This window comes from Peromyscus eremicus, chromosome X (genome assembly GCF_949786415.1).
Source record: "Peromyscus eremicus chromosome X, PerEre_H2_v1, whole genome shotgun sequence".
In the NCBI taxonomy this organism is placed as follows: domain Eukaryota; kingdom Metazoa; phylum Chordata; class Mammalia; order Rodentia; family Cricetidae; genus Peromyscus; species Peromyscus eremicus.
Window position 1 is genome coordinate 132,734,164 of NC_081439.1, and position 25,427 is coordinate 132,759,590.

General features: G+C 43.4%; 1 protein-coding gene across 1 annotated transcript; it reads right to left on the reverse strand.

Annotated features, from left to right (window-relative positions):
* Positions 1-15,565: 15,565 nt before the first annotated feature.
* LOC131899457 (EKC/KEOPS complex subunit LAGE3-like) lies at positions 15,566-17,019 on the reverse strand. Its single transcript, XM_059250927.1, has 3 exons — positions 16,546-17,019; positions 16,069-16,197; positions 15,566-15,892 (listed from the first exon to the last, which is right to left on the reverse strand). The coding sequence occupies exons 1-3, from the start codon at positions 16,881-16,883 to the stop codon at positions 15,748-15,750; spliced, it is 612 nt and encodes a 203-aa protein (XP_059106910.1). The 5' UTR covers positions 16,884-17,019; the 3' UTR covers positions 15,566-15,747.
* Between the last annotated feature and the right edge of the window lie 8,408 nt (positions 17,020-25,427).

The following is a 25,427-nucleotide window of genomic DNA, read 5'->3' on the forward strand; positions in this document are numbered from 1 at the left end:
ACCTAGTACCAGACGTGCCCTGACATAATGGTGGTCTTGTTCCCTGTCACGAATGGCTCACTATGAATACACACCTGCCAGTTTTTGTCAACTTGACACAAACTAGAGTCACCTGGGAAGAAGGAGCTTCATTTAAGGAATTGCCTCCATCAGCTTGGTTGGCCTGTGAATTTTCTGGATTAATGACTGATGTGAAAGGGGCCCAGACCACTGTGGGCAGTGCCACCCCTGGACAGATGGTCCTGGGTTATATAAGAAAACAAGCTGAGTAGTAACCCTTGGGAAGCAAGCCAAGGTGAGTACTGTTTCCCCCATGGTTTCTGCTCCAGTTCCTGTCTCCAGGTTTCTGCCTTGAATTACTGTCTTGGCTTCCCTCCATGATGGACAGTAAGCTGTAAGACAAATGAACCCTTTTCTTCTCAAATTGGTTTTGGTCAGGGTTTTATCACAGCAACAGAAAGCAAAGTAGAACAACATCCTAAATCTTCATTAGCATGTTTCAACTGGTGTTTGCTATGGTTAACTATTTCATACAAGATAATATTTCTTCTGGGAGGCAGCAGTGGTCTCACTCTGTCCCGGCCAGCGGGCTCTTCAGCAGAGACCCTAGAAGGGGGAATGGCGAATGAAGGAACAAGAGACACAAAGAATTGACAGCAAGACAGTATTCTGATCAAGCTGCAAAATTTTATTTTTCTCACGTGGGTTTTATAGTAAGCAGACCAGGAAACTTTCTTTGGGAAAAGATCAGGGGACTGTTGAGTTGCCAAGCAACCAAACCAAGCAACCTAACCACAAAACATTGTTACTAATGGTCACTGTAGCAGAAAGATAAGAAAATGTTAAGTTATTTTCTAATAACTCAGGACTTGTCCGGGCATGTCAAAAGTTTCTGGTTAGTGTGGCTCAATACTGGACAACAGAAACTTAACTCAGGCAGGCAATATGGCATGGCTCTTGAAATTGTTCTTGGCATCTCCTCCCTTTATTTTATTTTATTAGGGAGTGAGCCCACCTGAACGGTGCCGGACCTTAACCGGCTGGGGGAGACATTGACCTGACTCCTCCTAGAGCTGCTGCGGGCTTGAGAAAAAGGGTACCTTTTGGGGAGGAGAGGGCTTAGGCATTTTTGGTGCCTCTAGATACCAACCTCTATGCAAGTCAGGTTTGTCTCTCAGGGAATCCGAACCAAGGGCTATTAAATCAGCCTTCCCCTGCAGTGCTTGGCCTTGCACCCAGCGGTGTCCATACTGGCTGATGCCAATAAGCATAGGTTCGGACTTTATGCTGCTCCTAAAGGAGAAGAGGACTGAGAAATATCATAGGGATCACATCCTCGATCCAACATTTCGAGCCGATGGTAATGAACCTGTATAGGTTTTGATGCCAGGGAGTCTATTTGTTTTTTGATGAATTGGATTAGCCTGCCAATTATAAAAAGACTCAAAGTTACAAATAACAAGATGCTGACTAATGGTCCTGCAAGAGGCATCAAAAGGGAGAACATGGATGATTTCCACCAATCATCTGCTGCGGCAGAGAATTGCTGCTTATGTAGCTCTAGGCTAAGTTTATGTAGCTTATTTATCTGGGTTTCTACCATTCCAGACTCATTAATATAATAACAACATTCTTCCCTCAGAAAAACGCATGTCCCACCCTTTTCTGCTGTCCGCAGGTCCAAGGCCCGTCGGTTTTGTAGGGCAACCTGCGCAAGAGAGGTTAACTGCCTCTGGAGGGAGGATAAGGATGCTGCAGAAGCCTCAATTGCTACCTGAAGTTGCTTGGATAGGTGAGCTGTTGTTATGAGGGAATGACCCAGAACTCCTCCCGCCAAGCCTGCAGAGACCAGTGAGGTGGCAAGGGAAATTCCGGCCACAAGGGGCAAGAAGACAGCTCTTTTTTGCTTGGGCTGGGGGGAGTCCCATCCCAAGAACTCCGCAGGGGTCCTGAGCATAAGTTGTGGGACCAGAGTAACAGGTAGACAGAGCATGTCCTGTGGAATAGGGATGGTCAAATTTTTTGATAGGGTGCCATTGCACCAAAAGAAAAATCCAGGGGGTGCAAAAGGATGATTGGGTAATACAGTCTGATTGCAAAAAGGAAGGGAAACACTAGAAAAGCAAAAATCAAACTTGGAGCGGCCTGGATCAAGAAACAAGGGTACTTCAGGGATGGGGCAGAAGCCATGGGAATTATCAGTGGTAGTACAATTAAGGACCTGAGGCAGGGGTACTGCTATCAGGGGAGGATGTCCCAAGGCTGCACATAGGAAGCATGATGAGAGATTCCCAATGCCAGTAACATTGACAAACATAAGGCCTTCTCGGAGGAGGGAAAGCCAAGAAAATGGAGAGGAGGGGGATGATATTTGTGTCATTAAATTTTTTTCTTGTATAAGGATATTATGATGGACCATAAATTGTACTTGTACATAAGAGTGCCAAATGTAAAGTCTGGAGCTAGGCCATGTGGCCGTTCAGGCTGTGTACATGGCTCCTTCTACTGGACTAGTCCATCGTGAGTCCCACGGGTCCCAAACCACTAGGAAATATCCTGTAGATGTCTTATAAAATTTAGGGCCATTCCATTCTCTCTCAATTACCTGTCCCTTAGCAGGAGGAATGACATCATGAATTTTGCAGTAAGAATAGGGGCATCCTACGCTTTTCTCTTTCAAATAAGTTTTGCAATTGTGAACAGTCAGATCATAAAAAAACAGATAGCAGGAGCCACCTTGCCGGGGGAATTATGGAAATCAGTAAAGTTGAGTAAAATGGGATTCTGACATCCTTGCAAGGGGCAATCAGTGGTAGCCAATAGTTGACCAAAGGTCTGTGTTTTAGCATAATTAGTATAATTTTCAGTCAAATAAAAACGCTATGCAAATGGGGATGTGTAGACTGGTCTCTGGTCCTGACAAGAAGGTACAGGCAGCAGCAAGATCCAGAATATCCAGGGAAATTCTGCCAGTTTTTTCTTTATCAGCATCTGTAAAGAAGGAGAAGGAAAGGGAAAATGACCTCAGGGGCTATCCTTTTCCCTGGGTGATTGATTAGAGTTGACTTGTTTAACTAATCTCTCAGGGAGCCAACGAGGGCCTCCCTCTGTTTTGTCATAGATGCATGCTGACCCTCGACCCCAAATCAGGACTGGGTCAGGCCCTTTCCACTGGGCAGTTAAGGGGTCTCGCCACATGACCAATGCTTGGCAGCTTTGAGTTTGTGGATGCCAAAAGCGATTCGCTGCAGACCTTTCATTCTTCTCCAAGGTAAGGAAATTAAGGACAAAAAATGCATGATGTAAAAGATTTCGGGGGTTGCCTCGTGTATCATACAGGCTTCCCTTCTTTAATTTATGAAGCATGGATTTTAGAGTCTGATGAGCACGTTCAACGATGCCCTGGTGCTGTGGGATGTTCTGTATGGCAAATGTGTTGTTAATTAGTCAATAAATAAAACACTGATTGGCCATTGGCTAGGCAGGAAGTGTAGGCGGGACAAGGAGGAGAATAAAGCTGGGAAGTGGAAGGCTGAGTCAGAGAGACACTGCCAGCCGCCACGATGAGAAACAGCATATGAAGATGCCGGTAAGCCACGAGCCATGTGGCAAGGTATAGATTAATAGAAATGGATTAGTTTAAGCTGTAAGAACAGTTAGCAAGAAGCCTGCCATGGCCATACAGTTTGTAAGCGATATAAGTCTCTGTGTTTACTTGGTCGGGTTTGAGCGGCTGTGGGACTGGCAGGTGAAAGAGATTTGTCCTGACTGTGGGCCAGGCAGGAAAACTCTAGCTACACCCTGGCCTTGGGGGTTGTAAGGAATGCCAATGACATGCTTAATCTGAAGTTCTTGGCAAAAAGATTAAAAATTTTTTCCAGTATATCCTGGGCCATTATCAGTTTTTATAACTTTAGGCTTTCCTAGGACAGAAAAGCATTGTAAAATATGGGAAATAACATTTTTGGAGGCCTCTCCGGCCTGGAGAGAGGCAAATATAAAACCACTAAAGGTATCAACTGTAACATGTATGTATTTAAGTTTGCCAAATTCAATTAAATGAGTAACATCCATTTGCCAAATTTTATTAGGAACCAAGCCCCAGGGGTTAACTCCCAGATGTTGAACAGGGAGGGAGACAGCACAGTCAGTGCAATTTTTAACAATTTCTCAGGCCTGTTCTCAAGTAAGCTTAAACAACAAATGAAGGGAATGAGCATTTAAATGCCGAAGAAAGTGTGCTTGGGCAGCCTGAGAAAGGGATCCTGCAAGAACAGGAAAAACTAATTGTGTGGCTGCATCAGCCAAGGCATTTCCTTCAGATAGAGCACCAGGCAATTTTAAATGGGCCCGTAGATGGCCAATAAAAAGGGGGCACTGTCTAGCCATAATCAAGGAGCGCAGCTGAAGAAAAAGTGGAGCTGCATTGGTAGAGGGTTTAATAAAGGGAACAGTTTCCAATAAGGGAACAGAATGGGCAATATAAGCACTATCAGTATACAAATTAAAGGGTTGAGAATGAAGTAATTGAAAAACTTGAATGACTGCATAAAGTTCAACAAGCTGTGCTGAGGAATATGGGGAGAGGCAGGAGGTAGCCTTTCCATCCACAACATAGGTGGCAACTCCATTGGCTGAGCCATCTGTAAATACCAGGGGAGCCTCCCTTATAGGTTGTGAGGCAGTTAATTTGGGGAAAACAAAGGGATGAATTCTGGCAAACTGTAACAAGGGATCACTAGGATAATGGTTATCGATAGTACCAAGGAAGGACAAGCAGGCAATGGGCCATTCATCATTTGTTTGAAGCAGCCAATCTAATTGTTCTCGTATAGGGGACTATGGAATCAGGATCTTTTCCAAAGTATTGGTGACTTGTTTCTCTGCCCTTAATAATTAGCTTGGCCATTGAAGATGGATAAGTGGCCAGCACTTTGAGGGAGAGGTGGGTAGGTGGACCCAGAGTAGGGGATTCCCTCTTTTTTCTTCTCTGATGGTTATTTGTTGCCAGAAGACTCCTGTGGGTACATGGGATGTTGCAAAAGCAATGTATAACAGGGGGTCAGAACAGGATATCTGAAAAACAGTTTGGTTTGAATAGCTTTATTGACTAGAGCCAGAGAGGCCTGGGCCTCAGGCGTAAGCTTTCTGGTGGATGAAGGGTTTGAGTCTCCTTTTAGAATCTCATTAAGGGGCACCAGTTCATCAGTGGTAAGTTTTAAGTAAGGTCTGAGCCATTGAATATCACCTAATAATTTTTGGAAATCGTTTAGGGTTTGAAGATGGGAAGTTCATAATTGAATCTTTGGGGTTAAGACTCATTGTTGATAAAGCTCAAAACCCAGGTAAAGATAGGGATCTGCTAATTGGACTTTTCAGGGGCAATTTAAAGTCCCCTTGTTGAAAAGCTATAGATTAGCTCCTGATAGCACTGGAAGAATTGGTCTTGATGTTGGCCTGCCAAAAGAATATCATCCATATAATGGAGAATATAGATGGAAGGCCACTTTACTCTCATGGGATCTATTGCTTGAGCCACAAATTTTTGGCATAGAGTGGGACTATTTGCCATTCCTTGGGGCAGGACCCTCCATTGGAAATGTGGCATTGGTCCCTGGAAATTAATTTGGGGGACACTAAAAGCAAAATGTGATTTATCCTCAGGGTGTAGGGGAATAGTAAAAAAAACAAAACAAAACAGTCTTTGAGATCAATAACAATTTTATGGTACCCAGAAGGAATTGCCACCGGAGAGGGCAAGCCAGGCTGTAAGGCACCCATAGGAGCCATGACCTTATTTATGGCCCTAAGATCTTGTAATAATCTCCATTTTCCTGATTTCTTTTTAATAACAAAAATAGGTGTATTCCACGGGGAGTTTGTTGGTTCAATATGAGCTGCGGCAAGTTGTTCCTGTATTAACTCTATAGCAGCCACAACCTTTTCTTTTGTTAAAGGCCATTGATCAACCCAAACAGGATCACTTGTCTTCCAGGTAATTTTATCTGCATGGGGTATAGGAATGTCAATGGCCATTAGGATAAATTTTGAGAAGACCCTAATCCAGCCCTATAATTTTTAACAGATGTTGGGATAGGTGTTTTAATGCCCTGAGAATTTTTTCCTAAGACCTTGCCAGGAAGGAAACCTTGTTTAAGCATCTGATTGGTGACAGTTTCATTGGGACTGCACATGATGACATTCATTTGGGTAAGAATATCTACACCCCAGAGATTAACAGGTAGGCTAGGGACAACAAAAGGTGTAACAATACCAGAATTGCCTTCTTCATCAGTCCATCTAAGGACCTGTGAACTCAGTTAAGGTTTTGAAGTCTGGCCAATGCCTTTAAGATGGATGTGGAATGTCATAAGAGGCCACAAAGTGGGCCAATCTCTATGGAATATAACAGTGGTGTCAGCTCCTGTGTCCAAAATTCCTTGGAAGGTTTTGCCATTAAGCTTGAGAGTTAAGAGGGAGCGGGATTGAGAAATTTGTTGAAATCAATAAACATTGGAGGAACCGGGACCATCCTCGCAGCGGACAATTTTTTTATACTTAAGGCTTAAATGTCGGAGAGGAAGTAATAGGAGTTGGGCAATGTGGGTGCCTGGGTGGATAGTAATCATGCCTGTACTTGTAGAGGCAAGAATCTCAAGTTCTCCAGTAAAATCATTATCAATAACCCCTGGGGAAATTTGAATCCCTTCAAGGGTGGTGCTAGCTCTTCCAATGATTAGGCCAAAGGTATCAGGAGGCAAGGGGCCATAGACTCCGGTATTTAGGAGCTGAGGGCCCATTTCAGGGGTCAATATTGACTGGGTGGTAGAACAGAGGTCCAGTCCTGCACTCCCTGTGGTTGCTCTCCAGAGATCTGAAATGGATTGGTGGGGTTGGGGAGTGGCTGAGTCTGGGCAGGGGGGACAAACCTGATAGCCCCTGAGGTGGTCCTCTGGGTGGGGGCCAGGGGCTGGCCCCTCTGGAAGTTTCCCTGCTGTTGAGGAGGTAATGGTTGACCTTGTGCATTTGTTTTGGATCTGCATTCTGAAGCCCAATGTTTGCCCCTGCAAGCAGAGAGAAGTGGGGGGAGGGTGCTCATTGGGAGCTGCACGAGGCACAGTGCATTCTCGGAAGAAATGCTCAGGTTGTTTATAGTTAAAGCAGGTTTTAGGGTCTTTGTTGGCTGCACAGAGGGCAGCTCCGATGGCAAGCCCCATGGCATGGGCGGAGCCAATTCCTGAGCATAGCCTGACGTAATCAGAAAGTTCAGACTTAGCGCAATAGGGACGAATGGCAGCCTGACAGGCAGGATTGGCGTTTTCAAATGCTAGATGTTTTACGAAAGCACTTTCATTTTCTCCATCTCCCAGAAGCCGCTCAGCAGTGTCATTTAGGCGGCTGACAAAGTCACTATAAGGCTCATCAGGCCCCTGTGAATCTTTGCCAGGGAGGTGGTAGCCAACCCTTTAGGGGGCAAATGTTTCCAGGCTTTTAGACCTGCATTTTGAATTTGTATTAATAAGCCTGGAGCAAAGCAGGCTTGAGTTTCATTTTTATCATAGGGGCTGTTACCCAGGAGCTTTTTAATAGTCCATCTTTTGGAGGATTTTTTTTTTGTATTGCGTTGAGCCATCTCCCTACAATTTTCAGTAAAATCAGTTTTCCATAAAACATAATCTCCACCTGAAAGTGTAGCTCTAGCCAGGAAATACCACTCATTAGGTATAAGCCAATGGTCACTCACATTTTCTAAAAGAGCCAAAGCAAAGGGAGCTGTAGGGCCATAACTGGCAACTGCTGCCTTAAATTTTTCAAGATATTTAAGACTGAGGTGTTTGTACTTTTGGGAAGTATCAAGGGCTTCATCCTCACAGTTAGAGCCCTCAGATCTGCTACCTTCATTATCTGAGTGTTCGGATGCTTCACCCTCAGTATCAGGGGATGATGAGCAGCCGAGTCAGGCTCTTCCTTAGCAGTCTGGCTACGAGTCACCGGGAAGGCATAAAGAAAGTGAGAAGCTTTAGCAGGAGGAGCCCTTTTTAGATTTGTTTTTGTGGGTACCTTTTTTGGGCTGTTTTTAGTATCCCCTGGGCTATTTTTAAGGTCTTTTTGGGATTTTAAGGCTAATGTGGTTAATTCTTTATCAACGGCGTGGAGTTCTTTTATGAGTTGAAGATGTTCGCGCTTTTGTTGGAGGACCTCCTTGAGGGAGGAAAATTCAGTGAGGAGAAGGCTCTTGGCTCTTTGTAAGAGGGCAGAGGTTTCCTCATCCTCAATAACAGGCACACAAAAGGGTGATGCAGAGGCCATCACACCCTGTGGTGGAAACTGGTAGGGAGGGGGTTTAAAAGGAGAAAGTTTGGTGGTGGGCATGTTTGAGGAGGGGGGCCAATCAGGATTATGATACTTAGCAGCTTCTTCCTCTAAGGAGGCTTCCTCCTCTGGGGTTAAATCATCTTCAAAATTTTTGAGGGAAGGGTATACATCTTGTGAGGAAAAGGGGGGAGGGTGGTTGTTCTCAAAGTGTGATGGGGCAGCCAGAACAATTTTAGACATGGGTGGTTCAGGAATATTAATACTGACAGAATGACAGACAGAGGGTGGACGGGAGGACTCTTTTAAGGCTTTTTCTCCCTCCTTAATTAATTTTTGAACATCAGGGGAATGATTATAAGTTTTTCAGACATCATTAATTAAGTTCCAGTAGGAAAAGGTTTGGATGGGGACCTTTTCAGGACCAAAGGTCTGGTAAAAATCATTTAAACAGTCACCAACCCGTCTCCAGCGTTTTTCATCTATGGTTCCTTCTTGGGGAAACCAAGGACAGACATCTCCAATCTAGTCAAGAAATTTTTTTAAGTCTTTCTTTTTAACCCTAGTTCCTCGTGTCTTGAGAGACTGTTTCAGTCCCGAAATAAATCCTGTTTATTAAATGCTTGTCCCATGGTAAACTTACCTTGTGTTGTCATGTTAAAACTCCTCCGGCCGGGCGTTTCCGTGGTGATCACTGACCGGACCTTCACTCGTGGAGCCATCTTCCATGGTGGTCCAACTCTTAGGCAGGCCTGCCTTGGTGTGTGACGATGTTCACCACTCCTCCACATCCCAGAGCCTCATGCTGGGCACCAGTTGTCCCGGCCAGTGGGATCTTTAGCAGAGACCCTAGAAGGGGGAATGGCGAATGAAGGAACAAGAGACACAAAGAATTGACAGCAAGACAGTATTCTGATCAAGCTGCAAAATTTTATTTTTCTCAGGTGGGTTTCATAGTAAGCAGACTAGGAAACTTTCTTTGGGAAAAGATCAGGGGACTGTTGAGTTGCCAAGCAACCCAACCAAACAACCTAACCACAAAACATTGTTACTAATGGTCACTGTAGCAGAAAGATAAGGAAATGTTAAGTTATTTTCTAATAACTCAGGACTTGTCCAGGCATGTCAAAAGTTTCTGGTTAGTGGCTCAATACTGGACAACAGAAACTTAACTCAGGCAGGCAATATGGCATGGCTCTTGAAATTGTCCTCGGCATCACTCTGAGCCCAGTCTGCTCTGAGGTTTAAGCTGCCTTCTTTTTGAGTCTAGAAAGGCTCAGCAGCCACTATTTCTACAAAAAAATGGAATCTGCTGCTATAGGAAAGAAAACTGAAATCATGACATTTGGAAGAAATTGGATGAGCTTGGAAATTATGGTCATAAGTAAGCTATTCCAGGCTCAGGAAAATAAACATGATATATTTTTTTCTCAAAGGAAGATCCTAGATCCTGGTGTGTGTGTGTGTGTGTGTGTGTGTGTGTGTGTGTGTGTGTGTGTATGTGTGTGTGTGTATGTGTGTACATGTGTGTGCATGTGCATATGTGAATATATAAGGGGGTAGGTGGAGTGGGTCATGAATGGAGAAAAGGAACCACGGAAATACTTTCATTTACTTTTCTGCTCATTTAAGTCTTAGGACCTGAGGTCAAAGATTGCTCTCCCCTAATTGTATGCTCCCACCAGAATGCTGGTTTCAACACACCCTTTCCCTGGTGGATCTACTTCTTTCCAGCGACAACAGCAGCCCATTTGTGACAGGGAAAGACAGTGCAGATGTTCCTCCATCTTGTATTTTTGCTGAGGCCATTTTAAGTTTGACTAGAATTTTACCTCCTTTGTGGAAAATCCCATGGAAAATCAACCAGCTCTGTTCTAGGAACTTGAGGTCAAGATGCCTCAGCTAATTTATCTTGACCTCTGTTAAACTGCATGTTTGTGCAAACTTCTTCCTTCAGCTAACTACTTACCTTAGCTTCTGTTAAACTGCTTGCTTGAAAGAAACTTCCCCATTAAGTTGCTGAGCAAGACAACAGGATGTATTTTTTGCTGTTAAAAGCCCCTTGCTCTAAATGTTCAGAGTTACACTTGGGCCCCAAATACCCAGGTATAGTCCCAGCCACCTGGAATAAATACTTTCAATTGGCTATAGACTGTGTCTGAGTGGTCTTATCTGGTGGGCTCCCAGTAACAAACTTAGTTGGCATGGAAAGAGCAAGCAGTACTGAAATCTTAGAACAGAACCTCCTGTGGCATCTGGCTCCTGTTTTAAATCAGTGAGGAACAGTTTCAGGGCAACAGTGATGTGTTTAAAGGGAGAGAGGCTTGTAGTATTGAGGAAGCATCAATAGAAAGAAAACCAAGTGCCCATGTCCCCAGAAAGAAAGTTTCTGGATAAAGGTAGAAAGCAGTTTTCTTCTTCAAGAAGCAGCTACCAGACAGTGGTGTGCAGAAGAGATGATGTGCTTTAAGGCTGCAAAGTGGCAGAAAGATGTCTCACCCTTAAGCAGATAGAACCTATCCCATGTGTTCTCAAGAAAACCAGTTCCACAGGAATGACAAATTGACACCACCTCTCATACCTAAGTCATCCTCAGTGTATTTGGAAATTGAGCTGTCCTTCTGTAACACTGAATTGGTGTTATGGACTGATGGTGTATGTCCTCCCCAAATCATATACTGACTTCTTAGCTACCAATGAGTCTTTTAGCTTGGGGCTCTGATATATTATGGCTACCCCCCAAAAAAGGACCAGAACTCCAGTGTCCTCTTAGACTATAGTCTACAGATGTTATGATTTTAGCATCACTAGCTAAAGGAGGGCAGAAAAGTTCATCCTACTGTTAGCTTCCAATGGTCTTCTTCCCTACTGAGCTCCTGACATGTCATCTCCCCCATAAAACTAGCATAACACAGACATCTGCCCCATGCCTACCACCACAGGTGTTTCTTTCATCCTGGCATCCAGCTCCTGGTCAAGACTCTTCTATCTAGAGATACACTAAGACAAATCTAACCATACCATGGCCTGCCTGGAGTGTTAATACCCACATCTCTTTTCAACTTCTGCCATAGCCCCAGAGGCCAGAGTCAAGGCATCCAGGATCTTTCTTTAGCAGCATCCCTTACTCCTCATGCACTACCAGGAATGGGACTGGGCCTGCAGCAGGAGCCTACTCCACATGGTGCCCAAGACACCATTGTGGTGAGCCTGGCTTTGCAGTCTGTTCCTTCCTAAATGAACAGGGTCCTTCCATCATTTGCCATGTACAATGAATGCTTTGAGTGGAATCACTCTAAGAAAGAAAATAGTGGACACTGTGGAGAGATCCCTCCTTTTTGCCCTGGCTGACTCCTTTCTTCTGGCATATTTTTCTCTCATTCTAACCGCCCATCCTAAACATAATCTTAGCCTTTTCCTGGCATTATTTCCCTTCTTTTCCCTCCTTTTCCTCCTCCTCCTCTTCTCCTGCTTCTTGCCACTGTTTCCCAACACTCCCTCTGGTATACTGGGAAGCCAAACAGGATTGCACTACCTAGTTTAGCAGGAAAAAAACCCCAACTATGTAAGGGTCAAACACTTGAGATTCTCTGTCTTAAGGCTAGTTTCACAATTCCTTGAAAGTTTTATTTGGATTTTATCTTATGCATATGAGTGTTTTGCCTACATATATGTATGTCCACCACAACTGTACCTGATGCACAAATCAGTCAAAAGGAGGCATCAGATCCCTTTGAACTGGAATTATGGATGGTTGTGAGTCATCATGTGGGTACAGGGAACCAAACACAGGACCTCTGCAGGAGCAATATGTGCTCTTAACCACCCAACCACCTCTCCATCCCCAATTCCTTAGAACTTCTAAAGATGAGATATGAGATGGTTGAGCCTGAACTACACACAGGACAGGAGGTTGGGGTTTCTGAAGCCTGTGGGAATCAGAGAGCATAGTTTGGACTCAAAGGATTTATGCAGAAGTGGGAGCTCTGCCTCAGGAGTCTGGATTCAGTGAACCCTCATTCCCCAGATCTTCACCTTCATGGATCAAGATGGCTCTTGTCAGCAGCACAAGCAAGACAGAAGCTGCAGCAGATCATTACCCTGGTGTTCATTCACAAAAGTGTGTGTAGATTAAGTTAGGAGGGGCCTTATCACTTCAGAGCCATCTTCCCAGACCTGTCAGTGGTTGGATCACCAGGGCTGAGCCCCAGAGTCAGTGTTATGGGGGAGATCATCAGGTCAAGATGCTCCCAGATCTCTGGGTTTTCTTCATTAGTGCCTTGCTTTGGGCCCTGTGGGAAAGGGGTATCAGAGAATAAGGCCTTTCCCCCACACTATCAGCAATACCCCACCCTCCTGCCCTGGTTCCCCTGCATTGGGAGTGGCCACACAGTCCTTGCTATTAATACTCCAATCACATCTTTTTTAACCCTCTTTCTCCACTTCCAAGTGATATTGGGGATATTGCCAACCTTTTTCACCACTTCCCTAGTCCACCTCAGCTTATCATCAACCAGGGAGGTAGAAAGATGATGTTGGACAGTATGGCTTTGTGTATCTCCTCTGTTCAATGACCCCAGGGGCTTAATACCCTTCCCAACATCTTCAAAAACTGCATCTCTTTACGGTCCATTTTGAATCTCCCATTCCTCTGAAGCAATTTCCTCCTGCCCTCTGAGTCTGCAAGGTGACTGAAGGAGGGATGTCCAGTCAGGTCAGGAGAGTTCTCAGTAAGGAAATAATATCTCAAGAATCTCACCTTCAGATATAAACAAATAAACAGAGGAAGCACACCTGGAAGAGAATGGATGTAATGGGGGAAGGCATGCAACCTAAGACCAGGGAAAGAATTAATCCAAGGATGACAGCCACACAGAAACTCATTGGCAGAGAAGCAGCCAGGCACATTGAGGACAGAAGACAGTGAAGACATGGTTTGAAATATTACCTGTGTGACATTAACAAAACTAAGCCAATGGGAGAGAATGGCAATTTTCATCTAAGATGGGTAACTCACTCAAATTCAAAATATAGGGGAATTGCAGCAGGATCATGATGGGACCCAAGAGTCAAAAGAATGTAAGGCAGGTCATTAAATGATCAGTGAGGGAAAGAGAGAGGAAGGAAGGAGGGAGGGAAGGAAGAGACTCTTAATTCAGCCAATAGAACCAATATTGGATCAGTGGACATTTCTCCTCTCCAGCCCCAACCTCTTCAGGCCAATTACTAAGGCCATTGCCGATGGCACGTGCACAGAGACTCTCTTCCTCTAGTCCACAGTGTCAGATCTTCCCAGGACTGCAAGGAGGTACTGTTCACACACATGGCTGACCAGGAACTGGATCTACCCACCTACTGGAAAGAAGCCTCAAAGCACAAAAAGTATATGGGATGCAGGACACAAAGGCACAGGATATGAGGCTGAGAGGGACACTGATCAATGGAAGTCCAGACACAGAGGAGATGAGCAATACCATGTGCTCTATCTCTTGGTGGGAGAAATTGACAGTGGACCCCAGGAGACACCCAGAGTTTAAGAGATGGATGTGAGAATCTGGGTAGCTGCAGTCTTTGAGAATGAGTGGGGAAGCTGCAGAGGGACAGAGCACTGCCTCTCCCAGAGGGCCCAGCTAGAGCCCTGCAAGCCCAGCACATGAGGAAACTACTAGAGACCAGGAATGGGTCACTCCACACACAATCCCCACAAGATCATAGGTAACTGCCCAACCTAATCAAGCCAGGAGCCTGTGTCAGTGCCCGACCACCTGCATAGAAAGCCTCATTATTCAGGGGGCAGTAGGCAGGGTTCTCAGAGAGGCCTGATCCCCCACCCAAAACATACCAGGGATAGATCGAAGGCCAGGGAACATCCAAGACAGAGTAAAGAAAGAAAACAATCAAGAAACAGTATCAGATCAGAAAGAAATAAAATTGCCTTTACTGAAATTCATATATATATATATATATATATATATATATATATATATGATGGGGCCTACAAAAGAGTCACAAGACTAATGAGTGAGTTTAGCAAGATTCTTGCATGCAGGCCGTTTGTACACAGCTAGGCACTACTTCACAAGCACAATCAATTACCCCAGTGCTTCTCTACACTAATATGAAGGAGGGTCCAGGAGCCACAAATATACTGCTCTGGTGCTTCTGTGTTCTTAGGATCTCACATGAAGGTCATTGTGAATTTGGGCTGGAAGACAAGCCAGTGGTGGTGGGGATGTGGAACTATTATTTTGGCAGGAAGGTATATTTAGGAGAACATCTGTATAGTATAGATGCAGGAGCTTTAAAAAATGGATAAATACTTAACTTAGTAAGCATCCCTCTTAAAATTTAGCTTAAGAAAAGAAGTATTCATGCACATATTTAGTTATGATAGGGAAAATAATCTGGAAAGCACTAAGCACTGTTGTGCTTTTTTTCATGTAGAGTTTTAGAAAATGGAAAAGATAGTATTTAAAAGAAATATATCTTGAAAAAGATACAATAACCTTAATAAATTATAGCTCCATTTACTGGCATAATACATGAAGAAAACTATCTTACTAAAAGATACTCTTATTTTTTATATTACTTGTGACCCAGGATCTCTAACATGCTATGCAAGCACCCAACTATTGAGCTATAACCCCAGCTCCAAAGTTTCTTACTTCAAAAATGCATTGGATCTAGGGAGACGGGTCAGTTTGGTTAAGTTCTTGCTGCTTAAGCATGGAGATGTGTGTTCAATTCCCAACACTGACATAAAAAGCTGGAGGTGGTGGCAGTACATCATCATGCCAGTGCTAGGGAGGTTAAGACAGGCAGATCCCTATAGCCTGCTGCCCAGTTATTATAGAAAATTAGAAAGCCTTAATCACTGAGAGACCCTATTGGAGAAACAAAAGAAAACACCGAGGTGTCCAGGCCCCAAGAATAGACATCCCTGGTTGTCATCTAGCTTCCACATGCAGAACATACATAAGTGTATATACACAAACACATGCATGTGCACACAGGTGACCCTTACAACATGAACATGTACATATACAAACACCTGCACTTCAAAAGCATTGCGAATAATTTTTGTTACATGACTGGACTTACATAATTCATTTTTCCTTCCATATTCTAAATTGTCTTAAATTACTTTGGACTGCTCAAACATTTAAATCCCAGAACTTCTCCTCCACAAAAGCACACGGATGAGAAAATCTGGCGGTTTTTGCCATAGTCAAAAGTAAAGTCAGACGAAAAATATTTGCTAATTTTTATTTTGTCCAATAACATTTAAACACCCACTCCTTCAGCAACTGGGAAACAATCCAACCATGAGACTAATACGTGGCACACAGAATTGAAACACTGAACCTTTATGGGCAAAATAACAATTACTCAAAACATGAAACGCCTCTGACTTTTCTTGTATCTGGCAACACGTTATGATTCACGGCTTCTTCTTCGTCCTCGTTTGACAACAGCAACAAACTCCAGGCGCTGAATGTTTCTCATCACCAGGGAGAGCTGGTCAAGGAAAGTGTTGATGGAAATTCTGAAGAGGACAGGGTCTTCAGTAGTCCACCTACTGAAATTGAGAGAAAGAAGCACTGTCAGGGAAATGATGAGGGACCTGTTCAGGTCCACCACACCGTGCCTTCCTGCTTACATTAAGTCCACCAGTGTCTCCATTAGGGCACCCCTAGAATGCACACTGCCTCCCAACCCTGAGGCACCCCTACTCCAGACTTTAGGAATACTGACACAGACAAGATACTGTCATTCACTGTGAGCTCCTGCTGAACCATCACTTGCTGGCGACGGGAATTGGAGACCAGGGATCTGCGGGCCATGTCTGCCTCCACTGCAGACCTGAAAGGCACTGTTACAGAGCTGGGAGGAGATAAGGTTAAGGTACCATCCACTACTTAGTTTCCCTTTGCCTGGATACACTTCCCTAGGTCTGCCTGGCAATGAGCGCTCCTGCCACCGGAGTCCAATCACCTCCTGCCTCCCCAGTGATTCGGGTCTTCTTCTATACACTTCTATACACTTCAGCCCTCTAAGGCAAGGAGTCTCCTTGTCCTGTCAGGATGTCAACTGCTGCACTGGATTGCCCACACTACACCCATCTGCCCTTTCCCTAGTCATCTGTGCACCGTGCCCCAAAAGCCTTCCATGGAAGTTTTAGCCTCCCTATGATCCAGTGGCCCCTGCCAAGGGTCTCTTAGGAAAGGATACAACTCCAGGAGTCGATTTCCAGTTGTTGATGCAGTATCTCCGCTGGGTCCAGGGACAAGTGGTGGCTGCTCGCTGTGGGGAACGACAGCCGCCTCTTCAGCGGCTGCACCGGACCCTACAGGACTCCCTGGGCTGGGGCTGCCTGGAGCAGCCTGGCTACCAGGAGCAGCTGGGCTACTGGAATCTTGTGGGCCACTCTGAGGGGAGCTGCCATGGTCACCTTCGGTCGCCGAACTTTGAGAGCTAGCCTGGGCTTCGGGTGCTTGAGGACCCTGCTGCCCATCCTCGCCTTCTTCAGGCCCTGCTCTCCCATCTATGCCCCCATCAGGGTCCTGCATGACTACTCTGGCTTTCCCCTCAGCACCCCAACCCCTGCCACTAACGCAACCGGACCACTCACACTCGGCCGAGAAAAGGAAGTTCTTGTGCCAAGTGCAGCGGGTTTATACAGCGAACAGCACGTGAGGCCCACTGCGCATGTGCAAACAAGATCTCGCGAGGATTGGTTCCCCGCTAAACTAGCGTTCTGTTCTGTTCAGATTTGCGTGAGTGGGCGTGCCCCGCGGCAGGGACCGGTGGGGGTGGGAGTGCGTCTCTGAGAGCCCACAAAGTACAGCTCTCTCACTCAGCTCCTTCCTTGGGGGGATATATGGGACTCTCCAATATAGGTTTCCTCCAAACTGCCCCACCCATGAGCGGCACTGATCCCAGTAAGCTAGCTGCCAGGGAAGCTTAGCCCAGCAGCAGGAGTGGGTGGGTGGTGCTACCTGGGTATTCAGAGTGCAAGTTGACTGACCAGTGTCCCGAACACCCTGACATGTCAGGACCCTGCTATGATGGTTCTGCCTGGACCCACAACACCCTTATATACAATTCAGTGCTCTTCAGCTGGGCATGGCCTAGTGATACTGATTAGTGTGACTGAAAGAGTAAGCTCATCACAGCCCTTGATTACTGTGATCCACAAGCAGGTGGGCTTATAGAAACCATCTGTCATAGCAGCAGCCTCTGTTTGGAGCCCAGCACACAAGCTCGCCCTTTGTCATGTGAAAGAGTTGTATTTACACTCTCAGTGAAGCCAGGAGTGCTTTCAGGGGTAGAGCTTCTCCTGTGTTTCCCTCCTGGTGGGGGGGAAGGGGCGGGTTATCTGCTCAGTTGTGTTTCCTGCTTGGAGGCATTCAGGTGGTGAGGGACTGTGGGTTCCTGTTAGGTGTGTAAGAAGGGTGAGCAACCATGCAGGCTGAAGATCAAGATGCTGCTGCTGCTGCTGCTGCTGCAGTTGGGGATGAAGGAAGAGGTGTACCAGGAACCTTAAAAGTTCTTATTAATAAGATCAAACTGTAGCTAGAGTTTTCTTGCCTGGCCCACAGTCAGGACAAATCTCTATCACCTGCCAGTCCCACAGCCTCTCAGACCCGACCAAGTAAACACAGAGACTTATGTTGCTTTCAAACTGTATGGCAGTGGCAGGCTTCTTGATAACTGTTCTTATAGCTTAAATTAATCCACTTCTATAAATCTATACCTTGCCACGTGACTCGTGGCTTACCGGCATCTTCACAAGCTGTTTCTCATCGTGGCGGCTGGCAGTGTCTCTCTGACTCAGCCTTCCACTTCCCAGCTTTATTCTCCTCCTTGTCCTGTAGCAGAAGATGGCTCTTTTCCTCTGGCATGATACAGGGAGTCTGTATTTTCCTTTTAACAACATGCTTGAGTTTAAAGAAGGAGCGAGCCATCTTCTTTAAACTCTCTGTCTCTCTGAGTTTAAACCATGTCTCTCTGACTCAGCCTTCCACTTCCCAGCTTTATTCTCCTCCTTGCCCCGCCTATACTTCCTGCCTAGCCAATGGCCAATCAGTGTTTTATTGATTAATCAGCAACACATTTGCCATACATCCCATAGCACTTCCCCCTTTTTTTTTCAAAAAGGAAGGTTTTAACCTTAACAAAATAAAATTACATATAATTTAGGAATTTGGGCGTAGCTTCTCTTACTACTTCCTGCTGGAGGGGGGCGCTGTATCTTATGGGGAAACAAAGAAAGTTTTAGGATTATGGAATAGTCCATGAGGGTGTATCATCTGAGCCAGTTGCCTTCAAACCATTCTGGATGTTGGATCATCTGGGCCATGGTGTCATCGGAGACCTTTCAGGGGGTCTTGGCTGGTCAAACCTGATGTATCTTAATCTTGAACAAATCCATAGCCTCTGGCTTTCTGTGGAAACAAAAGAGAATCTTTTCCAAAGCAACATATCCTTATATCCAAATTTTGAAGTCAGGGTATCTTTAAAGTATACATATTGGTTTAACTCAGCTTCCTTTGCAATCAAATATCTCTCTGCAGTTAAGAATCCCAAAGACAACACAATCCAGTTTCTCTGTGTAATATTCATCTTTACGTGGCTTATTTTTTATATTAATTTTACTGTCTCTTTAAAGACTTTATTTTTTAAAACTATGTATTTGTTTCTATAACTCTATATATCACCTTTTTTGTCTCTTTCAAGCCTACGTATCTTTTTACACACATTGTAAACTATTACATCTGAATCTGTCTTATTGTAAATCTATTGCTTTAAACTGCAGCATTTGTAAGACTGAAACGGCAATCTGAATCTGTCTTATCGTGAATCTATTGCCTTAAACTGCAGCAGCTGTGGCTGCTGGCTCCACCCACCTCAGCTTCCCAACATGGTGGTACGGTACAGTACGTTTACCGCCAGCTCTGGGAGCTATGATGGGTCTATGCTTTTATCCAAGCAGCATGCAGCCCAGAAACCTCTTCTGCTTTGTACTAGCAAAGGCTAAATCCACCACGCAGCTTAATGTGCCACTTGCAGAGGTCTCATTCCTGCCAAACTGCAGGTCGAGTGCACACTCTTGGAACCCACCAGTATCTCAAACCGGCAGCTGCTGCTCATTTGAGAGAGACAATTAGGAAGCTGTTTTTAGCTCCGTTTTAGAATCTTTTTTCTCAGTTTTTAGGTGGAAACTCTTGCCCCACATTGGGCGCCATTTGTAGCTCAAGTTTTCCTGCCTGGCCCACAGTCAGGACAAATCTCTCTCACCTGCCAGTCCCACAGCCACTCAGACCCGACCAAGTAAACACAGAGACTTATGTTGCTTTCAAACTGTATGGCCGTGGCATCAAACCTGAGACCAGTTATTGGGGTGAACACTGGAAGGTCAGAGAGACAGAACAAGCCACAGCTAACCTCACCTGGCCAACTTCTCAGCTGGTCTTGTTTCCTCAGTCTGGAAGCCTCTGTGTCCTCATATCCGAATGGCTCTCAGCTGAACTGTGCTGCTCAAAACCTAAAAGCTTAACCAGCCAAAGGCTGCTAGTTTCTGGTCCTCACGCCTTATATACCTTTCTGCTTTCTACCACCACTCTCTGGGATTAAAGGCTCGCTTTCTGGGATTAGAGGCGTGAGTCACCATGCCTGGCTGTTTCTTATGTGGCCTTGAACTCACAGAGATCCAGAGGGATTTCTACTGCTCGAGTGCTAGGATTAAAGGTGTGAGTGCCACCATTATTGCAGAGGGAAGATATTTATATTGGAATGGATATTTTTACCAAATAAGCCAAATAAAAAAATTAAAAACTTATGTGGAAAAAATCTCTGACTTGATTTGGAAAGGAAAATTGAGACCCAGCAGAAATTGTCGTACCTTTAACTGAGGAGGACATTGAAAAATTATGGACAGAAAGTGAACCTTGGCAAAGAGCTTGCAGTAATTTTTTGGGAGAAATTAACAGCAAATATCAAAAGCGATAAAATTGATCTTATAAAGAGAGCTGATTGGATCTTGCTTCGAATTGTACGGGAAAAACCCATATCTGGAGTTTGTACATTTTATACAGATGCCAACAAACAAGGAAAGGCAGGTTACAAATCAGAAAATTTAAGTAAAGTGGTTCAAAGTCCTTATAATTCAGTTCAAAAATCAGAATTGTATGCTATTCTGTTGGTATTAATGGATTTTTCAGAACCTATCAACATAGTAATTGACTCTCAGTATGCTGAAAGAGTAGTATTACATATTGAGACTGCAGAATTTATCCTTGATGCTTCAGAATTAACTTCACTATTTATTCAATTACAATATACAATCAGGAAAAGGAGTCATCCTTTATATATAACTCTCATTTGATCCCATACTGGTCTGCCAGGCCCTCTAGCACAAGGCAATGATGAGATTGAAAAATTATTGATAGGAAATGTGCTGGAGGCCTCAGAATTTCATAAAAAAAAACATCATGTCAATAGTAAAGGTTTAAAAAAGGATTTTTCCATAACCTGGCAACAAGCCAAAGAAATAGTAAAGAAATGTCCTACTTGTTCCTTCTACAATCAAACGCTATTATCAGCAGGATGTAACCCAAAAGGTACTCAGAGGAATGAAATCTGGCAGATGGACGTGTTTCACTTTGCAGAATTTGGAAAATTGAAATATGTACACCATACCATCGATACTTATTCAAGATTTCAATGGGTAACTGCTTTGAGTTCTGAAAAAACTGATTCTGAAATCACTCATTTGCTAGAAGTTATGGCCATCATGGGTATACCTGCACAAATCAAAACTGACAATGCTTCTGCATATGTCTCTGTTAAAATGAAACAGTTGTTTGCTTATTACAATATAAAGCATATTACAGGCATACCACATAATCCTACAGGTCAAGCATTTATAGAAAGATCAAACAGAACTCTAAAGGATATGCTAAATAAACAGAAAGGGGTAACAAAAACACCCAGAAATAGACTGCATAATTCTCTATTAACTTTGAATTTTCTTAATGCCAAAGAGAAAGGAACAACAGCTGCAGAGAAACATTGGATAATAGAAAAAAACTACAGAATTAAATCAGCCTATATACTTTAAGGATGTCCTGACCTCAGAATGGAAACCAGGGTATGTGTTACATTGGGGACGAGGTTTTGCTATTCATTCTACAGGAGAAGATAAGCTGTGGGTACCATCAAAATTGATAAAGGTTTGATTTGAACAAGAGAAACCTCTTAATTAGAGGAGGTGATAGTTCATCAACCAGCATGACCATCCAATTTAAACTAACTTATACCAGTAACACATGTCTTTTCATTTAATCAGATAATAACTTGCCAAAAAGGAACATCCCAAAAATTAGTCTTGGGGAAAGGTTTTTGTTTTTGTCTTTTAGGAGAATGAAGGTTAAGCAATCTGAAGAACACTGGACAAATGAGACAACTGAAGAAAAGGGACAAATCATCTATCCCAGGAAACAGAGTGAAACGGCATATGTGCTGTGGGATGTTCTGTATGGCAAATGTGTTGCTAATTAGTCAATAAATAAAACACTGATTGGCCATTGGCTAGGCAGGAAGTGTAGGCAGGACAAGGAGGAGAATAAAGCTGGGAAGTGGAAGGCTGAGTCAGAGAGACACTGCCAGCCGCCACGATGAGAAATAGCATGTGAAGATGCTGGTAAGCCACGAGCCATGTGGCAAGGTATAGATTAATGGAAATGGATTAATTTAAGATATACGAACAGTTAGCAAGAAGCCTGCCACGGCCATACAATTTATAACCAATATAAGTCTCTGTGTTTACTTGGTCGGGTCTGAGCGGCTGTGGGACTGGCAGGTGAGAGAGATTTGTCCTGACTGTGGGCCAGGCAGGAAAACTCTAGCTACAAATGGCGTCCAATGTGGTGGCAAGAGTTTCCACCTAAAAACTGAGAAAAAAGATTCTAAAACAGAGCTAAAAACAGTTCCTAATTGTCTCTCTCAAATGAGCGGCAGCTGCCGGTTTGAGCTACTTGTGGGTTCCTATCGTGCATGCTTGACCTTCCGTATGGCGGGAATGAGGCCTCTGCAAGTGGCACATTAAGCTGCGTGGTGGATTTGGCCTTTGCTAGTACAAAACAAAAAAAGAGGTTTCTGGGCTGCATGCTGCTTGGATAAAGGCATAGAGACCCACCATAGCTCCCAGAGCTGGTGGTAAAACGTAGCCATGTTGGGAAGCTGAGGTGGGCAGAGCCAGCAGCCACAGCTGCTACAGTTTAAAGCAATAGATTCACAATAAGACAGATTCAGATGTAATAGTTTAAAATGTGTGTAAAAGATACGTAGGCTTGAAAGAGACAAAAAAGGTGATATATAGAGTTATAGAAACAAATACATAGTTTTAAAAAATAAAGTCTTTAAAGAGACAGTAAAGGTGGTATAAAAAATAAGCCATGTAAAAATGGATATTACACAGAGAATCTGGATTGTGCTGTCTTTGGGATTTTTAACTGCAGAAAAACATTTGATCATAAAAGATGTTGAGTTAAACCACTATGTATATTTTAAAGATACCTTGACTTCAAAATTTGAATGTAAGGATGTGTTGCTTTGGAAAGGAGACTCTGCTTTTGTTTCCACAGAAAGCCAGAGGCTATGGATTTGTTCAAGATTAAGATACATCAGGTTTGACCAGCCAAGACCCCCTAAAAGGTCTCCGATGACACCATGGCCCAGATGATCCAACATCCAGAACCGTTTCAAGGCGACTGGCTCAGATGATACACCCTCACGGACTACTCCATAATCCTAAAATTTTCTTTGTGTCCCCATAAGATACAGCGCCCCCCTCCAGCAGGAAGTAGTAAGAGAAGCTATGTCCAAATTACATGTAATTACATGTAATTTTACTTTGTTAAGGTTAAAACCTTCCTTTTTTAAAAAAAAGGGGGGGGGAAGTGCTGTGGGATGTTCTGTATGGCAAATGTGTTGCTAATTAGTCAATAAATAAAACACTGATTGGCCATTGGCTAGGGAGGAAGTGTAGGCAGGACGAGGAGGAGAATAAAGCTGGGAAGTGGAAGGCTGAGTCAGAGAGACACTGCCAGCCGCCATGATGAGAAATAGCATGTGAAGATGCTGGTAAGCCACGAGCCATGTGGCAAGGTATAGATTAATGGAAATGGATTAATTTAAGATATAAGAACAGTTATCAAGAAGCCTGCCACGGCCATACAATTTGTAACCAATATAAGTCTCTGTGTTTACTTGGTCGGGTCTGAGCGGCTGTGGGACTGGCAGGTGAGAGAGATTTGTCCTGACTTTGGGCCAGGCAGGAAAACTCTAACTACACATATGGGTATATATTATTTAAAAAATTTTATGTCTTCCTAAATGTTTGTTTCTGCTTTTCTCTAAAAATTTAACACTATTGGTCTTCTAGCAGTCCCAGTTCAATTAAAATTTTTTTTAAAGTTTTATTTATTTATTATGTAAACAGTGTTCTGTCTGCACATATCTCTGCAGGCCAGAAGAGGGTGCCAGATCTCATTACAGATGGTTGTGAGCCACCGTGTGGTTGCTGGGAATTGAACTCAGGACCTTTGGAAGAGCAAGCAGTGCTCTTAACTTCTGAGCCATCTCTCCAGCCCCAGTTCAATTAAAATTTAAAGCCGACTTTGGAGTTGGAGAATGGCTCTCTCCTTCTTTAAACTCAAGCATGTTGTTAAAAGGAAAATGCAAACTCCCTGTATCATGCCAGAAGAAAAGAGCCATCTTCTGCTATGGGACAGGAGAAAAGCCAAATTAATTAAGGGACTATTCTATTACTAATCTCAACTCTTTGATTCTATTCTGATTCTTTAAACTTTTCTTAAAGTATAAATTTTATACCAATATTTACAAGATTAATATATAGATATATAGATATATATACATTTTAAACTTTGTTAAGATATGAATGGTCATATAGAGTACTAATTAATTGTAGAAAAACGGTTTCAATTAGCTGTATATATATGTCTTTGTGTTCAAATCTCTTATCAGTTTTCTGCAGGAATTCACGGCCAGGCCTAACATCAACTGAAGTCTCCAGGAAGAAGATGGGGCCCCACAACAACAATTCCACGTGGACAATAATAATATCACTAAGCTGACAAACGTCATCTACAGATCATCTTTGAACTACAAGGTGCTTAGAGCAATTTTGAGATGACTAGCTGAGATGATACAGTCTCAAAGACTACTTGAATAAGGACTTGAGATAAACCCTGAACTGGGGCATTATACACAGACTGGATAATGAAGGATATAGTTACCTTTCCTAGAATTTGACAATTAACCTAAAATTTTTCTTTCAGGATAAAGATAACTTTGCCCATACCCAGTAGGAAGCAATTTTAAGAATATGACGCCCACATTCCCAAAGAGGTGGTGTGGGGCAGGTGGTTTTTTGGTCTTTTTAATGAGTTTTGGGTCTGGGATAATTTTCATTGTTTAGGGGGGTTGGTTACAAGTTGTTGTCAAGGGTTAGGAAAAAGGTTAAGCAAAGGAGATTAGATTTAAGGTTCTTGTTTAAAAAAAAAGAAAAGAAAAGAAAAAGACAATTACTAGTTTTAAATACTTTACATTGGATTGGACTGTTTTATATTGTATACAAATTATATATATTGAAATTGATATTGTTAGAAAATGCTATATGTATATTTCTAATTGTACTTATACTGTTCATTTAACAATGTAATGCAATTTTCTGATCCTTGAATGTTATCATTACCAACTATTAGGATATAAAGAAATGAGAGTTAGTAGTTAGACATTACAATAGAACTTGTAGTCATATTAGATATGTTTTAAAAATTGAGCAGATATATTTTAGATAGACAGGTCATCTTCAAACCCTTCAGAGATCTACAGAATATGGCATTTAAAATGTTTTGATAACTTAGAAAATTTTTCTTTTTTGTTATGACTATGAGACATGTCAACTCCTGGCAGTACCAATCTACTTCAGAGAAAATGTGGGCATTGAAGAAACTGCATATGGAGTTAACTTTCATTGTGGCAAAAGTTAGCCACTGGACAAGAAAGTATCCTTGAATCAACTGCTG

Bases quoted from the DNA above. Each gene is read 5' to 3' on its own strand.
- LOC131899457 (XM_059250927.1), bottom strand. From the start codon at position 16,883: ATGCAGGACCCTGATGGGGGCATAGATGGGAGAGCAGGGCCTGAAGAA. The intron at 16,198-16,545 runs GTATCCTTTCCT...ATCTCCTCCCAG, and splicing joins GGAAATCGACTCCTGGAGTT to CTCTGTAACAGTGCCTTTCA. The intron at 15,893-16,068 runs GTCAGTATTCCT...TCTCAATTTCAG, and splicing joins AATGACAGTATCTTGTCTGT to TAGGTGGACTACTGAAGACC.